The sequence below is a fragment of the Lissotriton helveticus genome, chromosome 5_1, assembly GCF_964261635.1.
Source record: "Lissotriton helveticus chromosome 5_1, aLisHel1.1, whole genome shotgun sequence".
NCBI lineage: Eukaryota > Metazoa > Chordata > Amphibia > Caudata > Salamandridae > Lissotriton > Lissotriton helveticus.
Window position 1 is genome coordinate 1,299,940,016 of NC_136065.1, and position 12,432 is coordinate 1,299,952,447.

At 46.2% G+C, this 12,432-nt stretch overlaps 1 protein-coding gene across 1 annotated transcript in view; it reads left to right on the top strand.

The window, feature by feature from the left end:
- Positions 1-12,432, top strand: part of STK38 (serine/threonine kinase 38) — a 365,648-nt gene that overhangs the window by 282,966 nt on the left and 70,250 nt on the right. The window contains exons 11-12 of the mRNA XM_078644141.1: positions 1,646-1,741; positions 2,654-2,748. Of these exons, the coding sequence (XP_078500267.1) occupies positions 1,646-1,741; positions 2,654-2,748 (191 nt within the window). The remainder of the gene's footprint in view (positions 1-1,645; positions 1,742-2,653; positions 2,749-12,432) is intronic.

Consider the following 12,432-nt stretch of genomic DNA (forward strand, 5'->3'; position numbering starts at 1 on the left):
AATAAAGGGAAAAAAGGAGAAAAAAAATCAAAGATTCTCAAGTGAAAACTAGCCTACCTTTTACTCTCGGATCTGTCATGCTATGTGAAAAGTGCTCCACATATCTTGGTGCAGCTTAAACGAATTAGCCACTGGCTTACCAGTGGGAAATATCTTTGGGACAAGCTTGGCTCTTCGACGTGTAGATATTTTTCCTTCTTTAGGAGATAGTGTTATGTGATGTTTGTGCCTGGATGCTATGGTTGCCTAATGAGAATGTCATAGCCGCCTGTACCCGATGCAGTTGCAAGATAACTTGTTGCTGGGTGAGAGCACTTTGTGTAACCCCTTACTAAGCTTGGTCACTTTACCTCTTGCTGAGCAAGGTGGCAGGACACCCATTTATCATAAGGAGCTAGGGAGTTCTTGCAGGAACTCGGCAGAGAATTCATTCACTAATAGCATGCTCGTAGTAAGTTTTATAGCTATGTGTAAATTGCATACATGCTTGTATTGCGAGAAAGCATTGTATTAGGTGCATCATATCATTAGGACAATATGTGTAGACGTATTGTACCTAAGAGGTGGGTATTACAGGTAATTAGTCAGATTTTATACACTGTTACAAATTAAATGGATTAGTAAGAATGAAATTAAATGAAATGGATTAGTAAGAATGAAATGAAATGAAATGGATTAGTGAGAGAGAGAGAGAGAGAGATTGAGAGATTTTTTGATATAAATGATTTACAAATTATAGGTGCCACAACTAGCCAAAAGTCTTCAGCATATTATAAACTTACATGCATGTGAGGGGGTTAGCTAGAGGGTTTTATTTCATATGAAAGCAGTGTTGTAAGGTAAAAATATTATATGGATGTTCTGTGGTGAGCACAGTGTAAAAACAATAGGTGTATTTATAATACGTGTGATATCAGGAGCAATTTTGGTGGTATGCCCTTTGATGTATGTACATTGCATATATTTATTAACACTTAGTAAAAATGTATCTTTATATACAACTGAGGATCATTGATAAAGTAAGGGGGAAGTAGGCAGTTTCTACAAACAAGCAGACAAAATGGCACAGACAAGTTTGTAGTTGTTCCAGTCATTGTCTCTGTCACTTCATTTAAAAAACATAGTTTTATTGATTTTTCAGATAAAACAACATACAAAAGTTGGTTGTCAATATAAATAAGAGCTGTGCATTACAAAAAAGGCTGTAGTAAATGACGTATCAGCATGCCCATATGAGATATATCTGAGATTTTACAGAAAGTAAAAAGAGTGAGTCTTATGATCAGTATGTAATGCAGCAAAGTAGGATAAGCGCGATTCAAAGATCATTAACATGTTATGTTATGTTAAAAATTTGGTAGAGCGCAAACAGCTGCCCCAGCAAAGGGGCGTCCCGGCGCTAAAGAACCACATAACTCCACGAGGGACAGAAGCATAATTTAAAAAAGTAGTCTAAGCAGAGATAACAACGCACTGCATATTGTCTCGACAATTCTAATGCTAAAAGGAAAAAGTGGGAACAAATTTAAATAAAAGAATAACCAACTTTCTCCCCCTGGGCGCACTGGTTCGTAAATTCTTAATAATAATCCAATTTCCCATTGTCTCTCTGAACGTATTTGTGACAGGCTGCCTTCTGTTTCAGGTTCTGCTGTGATTGGGAACACAGAGTTGGAGCATCTGGAGTAGAGGAAATTAAAACAAACTCTTTCTTTGAAGCAGTTGACTGGGAGCATATCAGGTAGGGTACATTTTAACGGGTCTCATTGTTGGTGCACATATGTTGATGGTTTATAACATTCAAGGTGGTCTTTGCCAGGTGAGGTGTAGCACAGTATCTTTTAAGAATGAACCCTCCACTAGTTTTTACTGGTCTTGTAAAAAGCCAAGACTACCTTCATCTCTGAGGTAGATGCCTCCCCATTCAGGCTACAGATAGCGCAACTTCCCCTGCCTCCATTCTGCCATAGGCTTGAAACTTTGGAAAGTCATCACCAGAATTCCCAAAAAAGCCATACTATGGGCGGTTGTGTGCTATACAAATGGTAGTAGCATAAATTAATGATCTAGTGATGGGTCCCGTAAGCAGCTCGGTTCTGGCTAAAATATTAATACTAACTTTCATTTGATACAGTACTAAATCACCTCAGTTTCAAAGTCCTACAAAAATTACAATATTCTTTTAGATTTTACAATGATACAATGCGATTACATAACTAATGTGGCCACATGTTAATAACAGGTGCTATAAATATACTAAAATATAAAACAAGGGTCTCGTCAAACAATGTGCCATATCTGAAAAGCAAATATATAATGTTAATCCTTGAAAGATTGTATTCAGGAAAACTCTGTATGATCTCTTCAATATGATGAACCTGGCTATTCCGCGAAGGGAGATGTGATATTTTATTTTTTTATTTTGAGTAGTACACCTCCTCTTCACAAAAGCCCACCTTTCCATTGTGGTTCACTGGTCAAAGATGAAGGAAGTAGACAAACAAAATGCAGCTGATCTAAGGTCTACTGTATATCATCTTTTAACATGGAGGTTCCGTAGTTGATTCAAGTGCTCTTCATTAATGTTTGTAGCTGTAATCATGTCAACATAGATACTCTTCATATTTCTTTCGTGTTTTTCTGATTTCGGTAGAGAGCGCCCTGCTGCAATTCCAATTGAAATAAAAAGCATTGATGACACTTCAAACTTTGATGAATTTCCAGAGTCTGATATCCTAAAGCCAACAGGTAGGTTTCCCAACAAAGAGGTACACATCTAATAATGATTAAACCTGTTTTGAAACTGCGTTATGGGAGCACAAACCTCTAGGAAATAATCTAAGCAATGTTCAGTACATTCCTAATCTCCCATGGGACTGATAACTCAGTAAGGTACATGATGTGTTTTATTTTTTGCACTGTTCAGGAAACATGTAGCAAATGTACTCTAACATAACTGCGCTCTATCTCAAACCTGCATTTTCTCTATAATTCAAATGGAGTTAAAGTAAACAAAAGGCTTTATAGCTATCAGAAATGCAGCAAGTCCTTCCTCAGAAAATTGCATCTGGTACGTTAACCGCAATATCTGTTATAACAGGCCAGAAGAGGCAAAACCTGTTATTGTATGAAGTTCATGTAGGGTTGTTGTTGTCTTCACGTGCTCAGATTACTGTCCCTTGCAATGGGCCACCCATGGTGGGGCAGCATTTTTATCATGAGATGCGTGATCCTTTTACGGTACAATTTTCACTGTTTGCAGGAAGTTCTTGAGATTTCTGTCACAGAAAAGTGAAATTATTGAAAAGTGTTTTTACATTCGAAGGATTTTCTGAATAATCAGATGTGTTTGGGTTCGTGCAGGGCACAGCAGACTTGATCCCCCTGGATTTTTAGTATTCACAAATGTCTGGGGTTGGTAGGTTTCTCTGGCTTGTTCATGAGCCTGGGCTCAAATACTGCAGACATTTCCATAAAGCCCTTCCCCAGCATCATAAACATTAGTTGGTGACAAGATTCCGGATCCCTGTGGAAAAAAATTAAAAAAATGTTAAATACACAGACATTTGATGCCCCACCAGGGTAACATAGATGTGGATTAAGCCTTAACTGGGGTATGTTCTGTGTGAGGACTAAAGAGAACTACCATGCTTTGGGGTAAAAATAAATGCTGAAAATCTAACTGATGTCAAGTTCCTGACGATTTCTTGGCCAGCCAGTCTGGGCAAGGGAAGTCTGGCACCCAGCGATTTGTGGAAGCTCTATATATGTCTGGTATGCCCACAGTCAGGATCCCCAGGCGAACACAAACATGGGTGAAGTATTGACGTTGATGTATGTCAGCGCAAGGAGGAGTAGAAGGAATTAACATCTTTAAAAAAAAAAAAAACATCTGACCAGTGTCCTGTTTAAAACATTCTCTCGATAAGCCAATCAAGACAGGGCAAGTCTGGCCTGTACTATTGACTTTGGTAGCATTAGATAATGTATCGCTTTCATGATTTGTACGTGGTCCTTAATTTGATATCTGTCACCAAAAACAATGCACCATAAACAATGATCTGCACTTTCCTTCATTAGCTTATGAATCTGAATGAGACTACTAGCCGCAGATTCCTTCACGTAGAATTATCCCCAGGCGTGAGACTGGATCCGGAAACTTTTTGCCACAGCATCCAGGCGTCGTCCGCGTACGTGACGTCAGCGAAGTCACATAAGCCCCACCCGGGGCGCCTATGTCAGTTTTTTCCTTTTCCGCATCCAGTGCGGATCCGGTCTTTGCTACAGGCCTGTTTGGGGCCTTTTTTACTTCATCATTGTTTCTTTTTTTGGTGGAACAGTGTGCGAATGCTTTTGGGCTTCAAGACTTGCACGTCGTGTGGGCGTCTTATGTCGGCGACGGACCCTCAGCTCATTTGTATGTGGTGTTTAGGGGAGGATCACGGCACCACTGATTGTGAGGCGTGCCAACAGTTGAAGCCGCGGGAGGCCGCCGCTGGGGCGTCGCCGGGGAGGCCGCTGGGGCGTCACCGGAGAGACCGCGGGAGGGGTCGCCGGGGGCGTCGCGGGAGGGGTCGCCGGGGGCGTCGCGGGAGGGGTCGCCGGGGGCGTCGCGGGAGGGGTCGCTGGGGCGTCGCGGGAGGGGTCGCTGGGGCGTCGCGGGAGGGGTCGCTGGGGCTCGGGTCGTACCCCCGAGCCCCGCTCGGCCCTCTGGGCAGGCGAAAGCCTCGTCCACAGCTGAGCTGAGGCCGCCACGGCGCCAGTGCCTTGCTCCTTCGCCACAGGGGTCGGTCACCTTTCCTCGTCCCGCTCTGGGTCGAGGCTGGGTGGGGACCCCTCCTCCCCTCCGGGCCCATCTCGTTCCTCCCTGCAGGCGGCTGCCTCATTGGAGGGCGAGTCGGAGGTTGAATCGTCTCTGGCACCGCCGCATGGGTCGCCGGGACACCTCTGCCATATTCTGGGCCGAGACTGGCGGAGGGCTTCGTGTCACTCCCCCGGTCCCTCTCGTTCCTCCACGCAGGCAGCTGCCTCGGCAGAGGTCGAGTCTGCATCGTTCCGGCGCCACCCCTTGGCCACTCCGGCTCCACTCATGTCATCGGCGCGGTCTGACTTGGAGGAGTCCTCTCCGGTGTCTCCTTCGGCGCCGGATGGTGTTGGGTGTCTTGCCTCAGGCGGCGGACTCTACGGCTCCACACAGGGGTCGTGCCACGGATTTGTTTTTCACCGGCGGCGTCGAAGGGTGGCTCCCCGCCATTTCTGAGGCCGAGGTGTTCGTCGGAGGAACGGCAGGTCCCCCATTCTTCGGCTTCTTCTGACTTCCAGGCCTCGCCCTTGACTGTCCCGCTTGGCTTCGGGGACGGCCGCCTTAGTTTACAGCCGTCGCCCACGGAGGAGATGCTTTCTCCACCGCGGGGCCCTACAGAGGCGGGTGCAGCCTTCGCTCACGCGGTGTCCATGGCTGGGGGCATTCAGTGCATGGGTGACCGATTGCTCTTTTCCTGGCGGGCCATCTCTCCGAGGTTCTCCACCAGGGCTCTTGTGGGAGGGAGATCGTGCTTCCCTTTGAGGGTTCGCTCCTTTCTTCCCTGACTGGGGCTTGGAGGCGTCCCTCCTCAGGGGATCCGCTGCCTTAACACCTTCTGCACATGCACCTTCGGGTGCCGCGTGACCCGGCATGTCTTTCCCTCCACCCCTCTGCCGCCAGTTCCCTGCTGCGGACTGCTTTTCCCTCCCTTCCGCCACTTTTGACTCCGCCGTCCCGGGAGGCCTGCTGGCTGGACTCTTGGGGGCGCAACATGTTCGCCTTGACCAGCGCTGACCTACGGGCTCTTAACACCTTTGTGCATTGGCTAGGGGCTCCTCCTGTTTGTGGAACTCGGCTGAGTCTCTGGGATCTGCAGCTTTCCAAGAGACTGCTCAGGTGGACTTACTGCATCATGCGTTGGATGGCCGGGAGCTGGCGGCGTTTATTCTCCGGTCTAGACATCTCGGAGGTGCTAGGCCGGGCCATGGCTTCCTCAGTCGCTCATCGTCACCATGCTTGGCTTCGGGACGGCGTGTTCCCTGTAAATATTCGGGAGCGGCTCATCGATCTTCCGTTTGATGGCAGCCTGTTGTTCCATGCCCCGGCTGACTCCGCCATCCAAAGGTTCCTGGCAGGGCTCCGTCCTCCTCCTCCTCTGCCTTCTCCTCCTCCCCCTCCTCCGTGACTGCTGAGTTAAGCTGGTTCTGGACCTCTTGGGCCAGTTGCCCTTGCTGTAGCTTGTGTTTTTTGGCCATTGAGCCCTCGTTGCTGGGGTTTGGCATTGTTGGCTGCTGGACGGCCCCTTGTTGACTGTGTGTTTTTGCTGGAGTTGTTACATAGACTTGGCCCTGAGATTAGGCCTTATGTTTTTCTTTGGGCTGCTTGTCAAGCCTTCTGCCTGGGTGGCTTGTTCCCCATGACTCTTTTGTTTTTCCTCTGCTGCGGAAGCTCTTCAAAGAGGGTTCCCGTGTCTCGGGACTTAACGTACCCTATGTGGGGTAGTGGTAGCTGTTATATAGCTAAGCTCTGCTGGCGAGCTCTGGACGCCTTCGGGTGCCTGTTCTCCATGGCGGAACTGTATCTTGCTATTGCTTCTTGAGGTACTGTGTGCGGCCCCTTGTGCTGGTGGGTCCGGACATTTCCTCTCCCTCCTGCTCTTATACTGTGAGCTGGGATGCTTCTGTGTTCTTCTTGCTTCTGGCGGTTATGGCAATCAGTGCCAATCTGGCTGGCCTGTTGCCTTCCCTCTGGGTGGGCTCGCCTTCTTTTCCCTTGTTTCCTTCTCTCTATGCTTCTTCTGATTTTTGTTTTTCTACCTGTCCCGGCATTGGGTGGAAGCTCTGTTACCTTGGGTGGTGGGGAGAGGGGGGAGGGGGGTACTTCGGCCTCTCAGGCCTGGCCCTTGGTTCCTCTCTTGTGAGTGTACAGGCCTCTTCAGTCTTCCTTTTTCCTCCTCCATCCCTCTTGGGGTCGCTGGTGTTCGTCTTGTGGGGGTCCTCCCTGGTCAACGGGTCTGGTCCCCGTGGGACCCTCTGTCCTGTCCAAACTGGTGGGGTCCTTATGCAGACCCTCCTTCCCCGTGGGTATTGCTAGGGTATCTATTCTACGTGAAGGAATCTGCGGCTAGTGGTCTCTATCAGATGTACGAGTTACTTACCTTCGGTAACGATGTATTTAGCCGCAGATAACTTCACGGCCCGCCCTTCCTCCCCATTCTGCGAGGACCCTGGGCTGGTCTTCAGTGCTCGCCTTCCGGTGGGGGGGCTATGTCTCCTGTGAGTGCCTTCTTTGCTCTTGACGGTGGCTCCGTCTTGTTGCTGTTCATTCCTCCTCTGTGGTTCTTTGGAAGATGGGGTTAAGGTGCTCCTGTGCCCCGCTGCTCTGGCTGCTCCAGGTTGAGAGGTTTGTCTTCAATCTCTGCCTTCCCTTCCTTTCCTCTTGCTGCTAGGGGTCCTGGCCCCTCTGCTAACCTCTGAGTTGGGGTCCTCTGGTCGTGCCTCACCCTTGTTCCTTGGGTGGTGGTTGCCCTCTATGCTGGGATGGCTTGGAGGTTGGTTGTTCTTGTCTTTTTGGTACTGGCTAACCTTCCTTGTTTCGAGGTGGGGATTATAGGCCTGCTACATGTGTCATGACTTTTTACACAGGTTCCTTGTATCCGGGGGATACGGGGGAAGCGGTCTACGTACTGGCAGGGTGGCTGCTCAGGGCTCTGCTCTTTCTTCCTTCTGCTCCTGCCCTTGGACACTGCAGTTTTGCACTGTTCCTTATGGTGTTGTCCTCTTTTAATACTTGTTTGCACACTGCTCCCACAGTTTTTTGTCTGATGGCTCTGCTTTGTGGTGCGGAAAAGCTATCCGAAAAATACTGACCTAGGCACGCCGGGGAGGGGCTTATGTGACCTCGCTGACGTCATGTACGCGAACCATGCCTGGGCGGAGTCGCATGATGCCGCCCCGCCCCTGGCGCGCAGGGATGCTGTGACAAAAAGTTTCCGGATCCAGTCTCACGCCTGGGGATAATTCTACGTGAAGGAATCTACGGCTAGAATCGTCTCAACCAGATACATTGTTACCGAAGGTAAGTAACTCGTACATTAAGATTTATGGAAGGTCCATCTGAGTAGTGCATCAAAATATGAAGAAGATGGGCTAAATAAAATATAAGATATCTGTATTTATCATTATATCTTCAGGCTGCAATGAGCTATTGATGGGGCTGGCACCAATACATAGCACTTAATGTGCTGAAAAAAGGTAGCCTGTATGGGAACACAATCATACCAAATGTTTACGTGTTTGAACAACTTAACACAGAACTTTTTTTTTTTTACTTCTTTGGCACAGAGCTGCACACACACCCCACTAGTGAATGGGTCAATAGCATCTAGGAGTAAGCTTCTCAAGTAAGGCAAGGCTTCAGAAATACTGCTGCAATTGGATTCACTGTAAAGTTGTATGAAAATTATCCTAGGTTGAGAGGCTGGCCACAAACTAATCTATATCATGGTTGCTAAACACATTGAAAAGTACCATTAGGGGGAAGGAGTGGCCAAGATGAAAATGTAGAATAATGAAAATGCCTCTTTCGCGATTGAGTGGAAGTATTTGGGAGGAATTTATTTATGAATATTAACTATATTTATATAGATAAGGACCTTGAATTAATGAGACAGTTAATGTGGTAACAGTGTATGGTGAAAATTACAATAAAAGTGTAGCACTAAAGATATACTTTTTTGCAGCAGTTACAAACGTTCTTCGTTAGAACCCCTTTCTGAGGGCCACGGGGCACGCAGGGGCTACTGGGCCCAACTGTGGAGGTTGAGGCCTTTTACTCATAGTGTCCCAGGACCTGAACTGCTATGGATCTTGACCAACTGGGCCAAGTAACCCTTCTGCACTTGACACTCTGTGGTAGCTGTGAACGAGCAGTCAAATGCTCCCTCGGGGAAGGGGAGGCGAAGCGTAGATACAGATTTGTGAAATTCAAAGCGATTAAAGTAATGGTATTGAATCAATGTCTAGTCAATACTTGCTTTTATATGAAAAAGAAATATAAAAGAAATAACGACATTCGCAGGCAACAACACAATCCCCTTGAGATTGGGGCGCAAGTGTTTGTCTGGCAAAAACCTGTTCCACCATTATCTTTGTAAAGTGTTCAGGGTTATTTCTCATTCACTGGTGGCTGCATCCAAGGAATGCTCACTAGTAGGCCATACTCAAGAGTTCAATACAACAGGGGCCCCCCTGAACAGAATATAGGGCAGACTACAGGGGAATATAACACTACTACATAAGAAATAGTCAACCCTATCAATATAGAACAATGGCCCATAAAGGGTCCGTAATTTTAAACAAGCAACATTAAGCTCACCAGCATGCGACGTGTAGGCCGCAGGGTAAATACAACTCCAAATAGAAAGAGTACAAAAATCTTTATTTTCTTTTTTCTATTTTCAAAGTATACATAAAGTCAACATATTTGATACTGTGATTCATAGATTAATTAGTGCATTTCAACAGTACATAGATCAATAAATACATTTCATATAAAAACCCCACATCAACCTCTCATCATACACATTCATTGTCTCATCCACACACTCACAAGCAACCACTTCAACATAGGACACTATGTGCACAATCCTCAGCGTAATCCCCAGAGTGACACATGAATAGGATCCTGTGGAGACTTCTCAGCAAATTGCCAGAGAGTCCAGATCGATGTGGCAGGACCCCAGAACATAACACCAACGTGCGTTTCGGTGCAAGGCCAAGTATCTGGCCACACCTTCATCAGGGCTCTCACCCAGAGGGAGTGGGGAAAACACAACACATAAGAACCACACCCGTGATCAATCTGTAGTAGAAAAAGTTAAATTTTAGTATCTGAGGCTTCATAAGATATTAAGTAACTCACTTTTCTTTCATAAATGAAAAGGAGGTAAATACTCAGAGTTAAAACTTCAAATCACATTCTCTGCAGATGTCATTAAATTAGATAAACATATACATTTCACTATACAATTCTTCATCAATGACATCTAGTCTTCAATTGTCGCCTTATTGGTGGTGAGCTCAACTGTTGCTAAAAAAGAATTCTTAATGATAAACTCAAATTTAAAACTTAAACAGAAGACATACTGGAAACCCTGGAAAAAACAATAGCATCAAATTTCATCCACAGATATCCATTCAAACACTGTTCTATCACTGCATGTTCTGAAAATTATCCGAACGTGGCAAATCTCCTTGAAAAACAATTACCTACTTCAAAACGAGCTGGACAGTTTCCTATATTTAAAAGAAAGATTCCATTTCTTTGACAAAAACACACTCGATCTTTTAAACATTCTGCTCATAATTTTACCTATGTCCCGGGTCTAGTAGTCAAGAATATTCTCAGTTGTCTCGAGGCTCGAAGTCATGGGCCCAGGGGAGACAGCTCCGGAAGAGGCAATCGTCAAGTATTCGATCCGATTCTAAAATAAATAAATAACGCGATCTAGATGGTATTCAAAATAGAGGATATGTTCCGTCCAGCGGAAACCCCCTTGGTCGGAGTTAGGACTGCAGAAAAACAGTCTCTCACTCAACTTACCCGTTGCGAGATTCTTTTACGAAGAGCAGGTTTCTTCGTTTCGGGGTAGTCACTACTTCCTGCACCTAAACAGCAAAAGATTGCCTGGGCGGAATAAATACAAATAATTCAGAGGCGAAAAAACCTGAGATGGCGCTAATGGTAAACTGATTCATGATGACATTACTCTTCGAACATCAGTTTCACGGCTTAAAAAATGCCCGACTGGTTCACCCTAAAATATTTACATAGGTTTAAGAAAAGGCTTAATATAGGCCTCACAGTTCGCGTATTAATTAAAGGGCCCAATAATGCCCGATTTGTTTGTTTTTTGGGAAAATCTCGTGAGTCAGAGAAAACCTAACCCAGGGCACACAATTCCTTAAGGTTCCCACAAACCAGGACTCCAACAACATAAATGATATGGCATACCGTTAAACAACGGAAACATCGTTTTGCACAATTCCTGGCACTCGGTAAGGATAGCCTGTAAAGGAGTCCGCGCATGGCTGCAGATCCTGGGTATTCTGGAAAGGATCAAAGAAATGCTCTTACAGCCAGTGTGAGCTAAACGAAGGAGGAATATTTCAAAATACTTGTACGCCTCAATCGTTTGGTGCGTCTCCGTGCTAATGGCTCACTAGTATATACTGTCTTCAGGAACAAAAAAGACACGTTTCTACAATAAACGAAACCCCAATTTAGTAATTCAGTAACATTCGAAATGTGTCAGGATTACATGGGAAACAAGGCGCGAACAAGCAACAATGCAACAGTGCTCGCTAGTTCGGACATATACTATCTCTTACCTCCAAATAGAAGTAATGTAAAAAGGACTTCCTTATCGTATCGAGTCCTTATAAGTAATGGAGGCTTCCAACCGAACCCATAGTCGGCGTTCTCGCGATTTAAGTATGCCCGCCTTTCAGCCTTTAAGTGTGGGCACCTGGAGTCAGCCCTTCCCGGTATCCCAGGTTAGATGTAAAACACGGGGCGGAATCGGGTCGAACGGCTCACACAGAGGTGCAATATGCCGGACAAACGAATCTTCACCATATGCAAAGGAAAAGGGGGAAGGAGGAAAGGGTAAGTAACAACGGGGGGAAAAGGGGGGGAAAAGGAAAGGGGGGGAGGGTTTGGGAAGGGGAAAGACAAGGGGGGGAACAACGGGAAGGAGGGGAGAAGGAAAAAATTATTTCAATAAGTCTCATAAAGAAGGAAACAGAGGGATTCTTTAAACGGAAGCTGTATTTGCAGATAAGAACCCTCCAGGTGAGGAAATATCACACAGAACCTCACAGGATGGCATTTTCCCTTGGGCACGAATCATTCAGGCCGGTTTTAGAGGCATCCAAGACGAAGATCCAAAAAACCTCTCTTTTTTTCCTAGTAGCGGAAACATCTTTCCCAGGGATGCTGCGAATTTGTTCAAGAATTGACCATTTCAGGTCCGTATCACGATGCTTAGCTGTATTCCAATGTGCTACAAGTGGAGCCCCACTCCTGTGATTGCGAATATTGGATTTATGTTCCCCCATCCTAATTCTGCACTCACGTCCCGTCTCTCCCACATAGGGGAGCCCACATGGACATATGATGACATAAATAATATTGGACGTCCGGCAGTTACTCATACTGTTGAGTTTGATAGTCCGATTTCCAATTAGCAGGGTACTGCCAGTGAGTGCTTGCGGGCAGGCGTGGCAGTTCCCACAGCGGTGGTTGCCTACCACGGGAGGGAGGCCAAACACTCCCACTTGCTTGGGCTCCCTCGTGGTTTCTACTGTCCCTTTCACCAAGTAATTATGCAGATTCTTACTGCGACG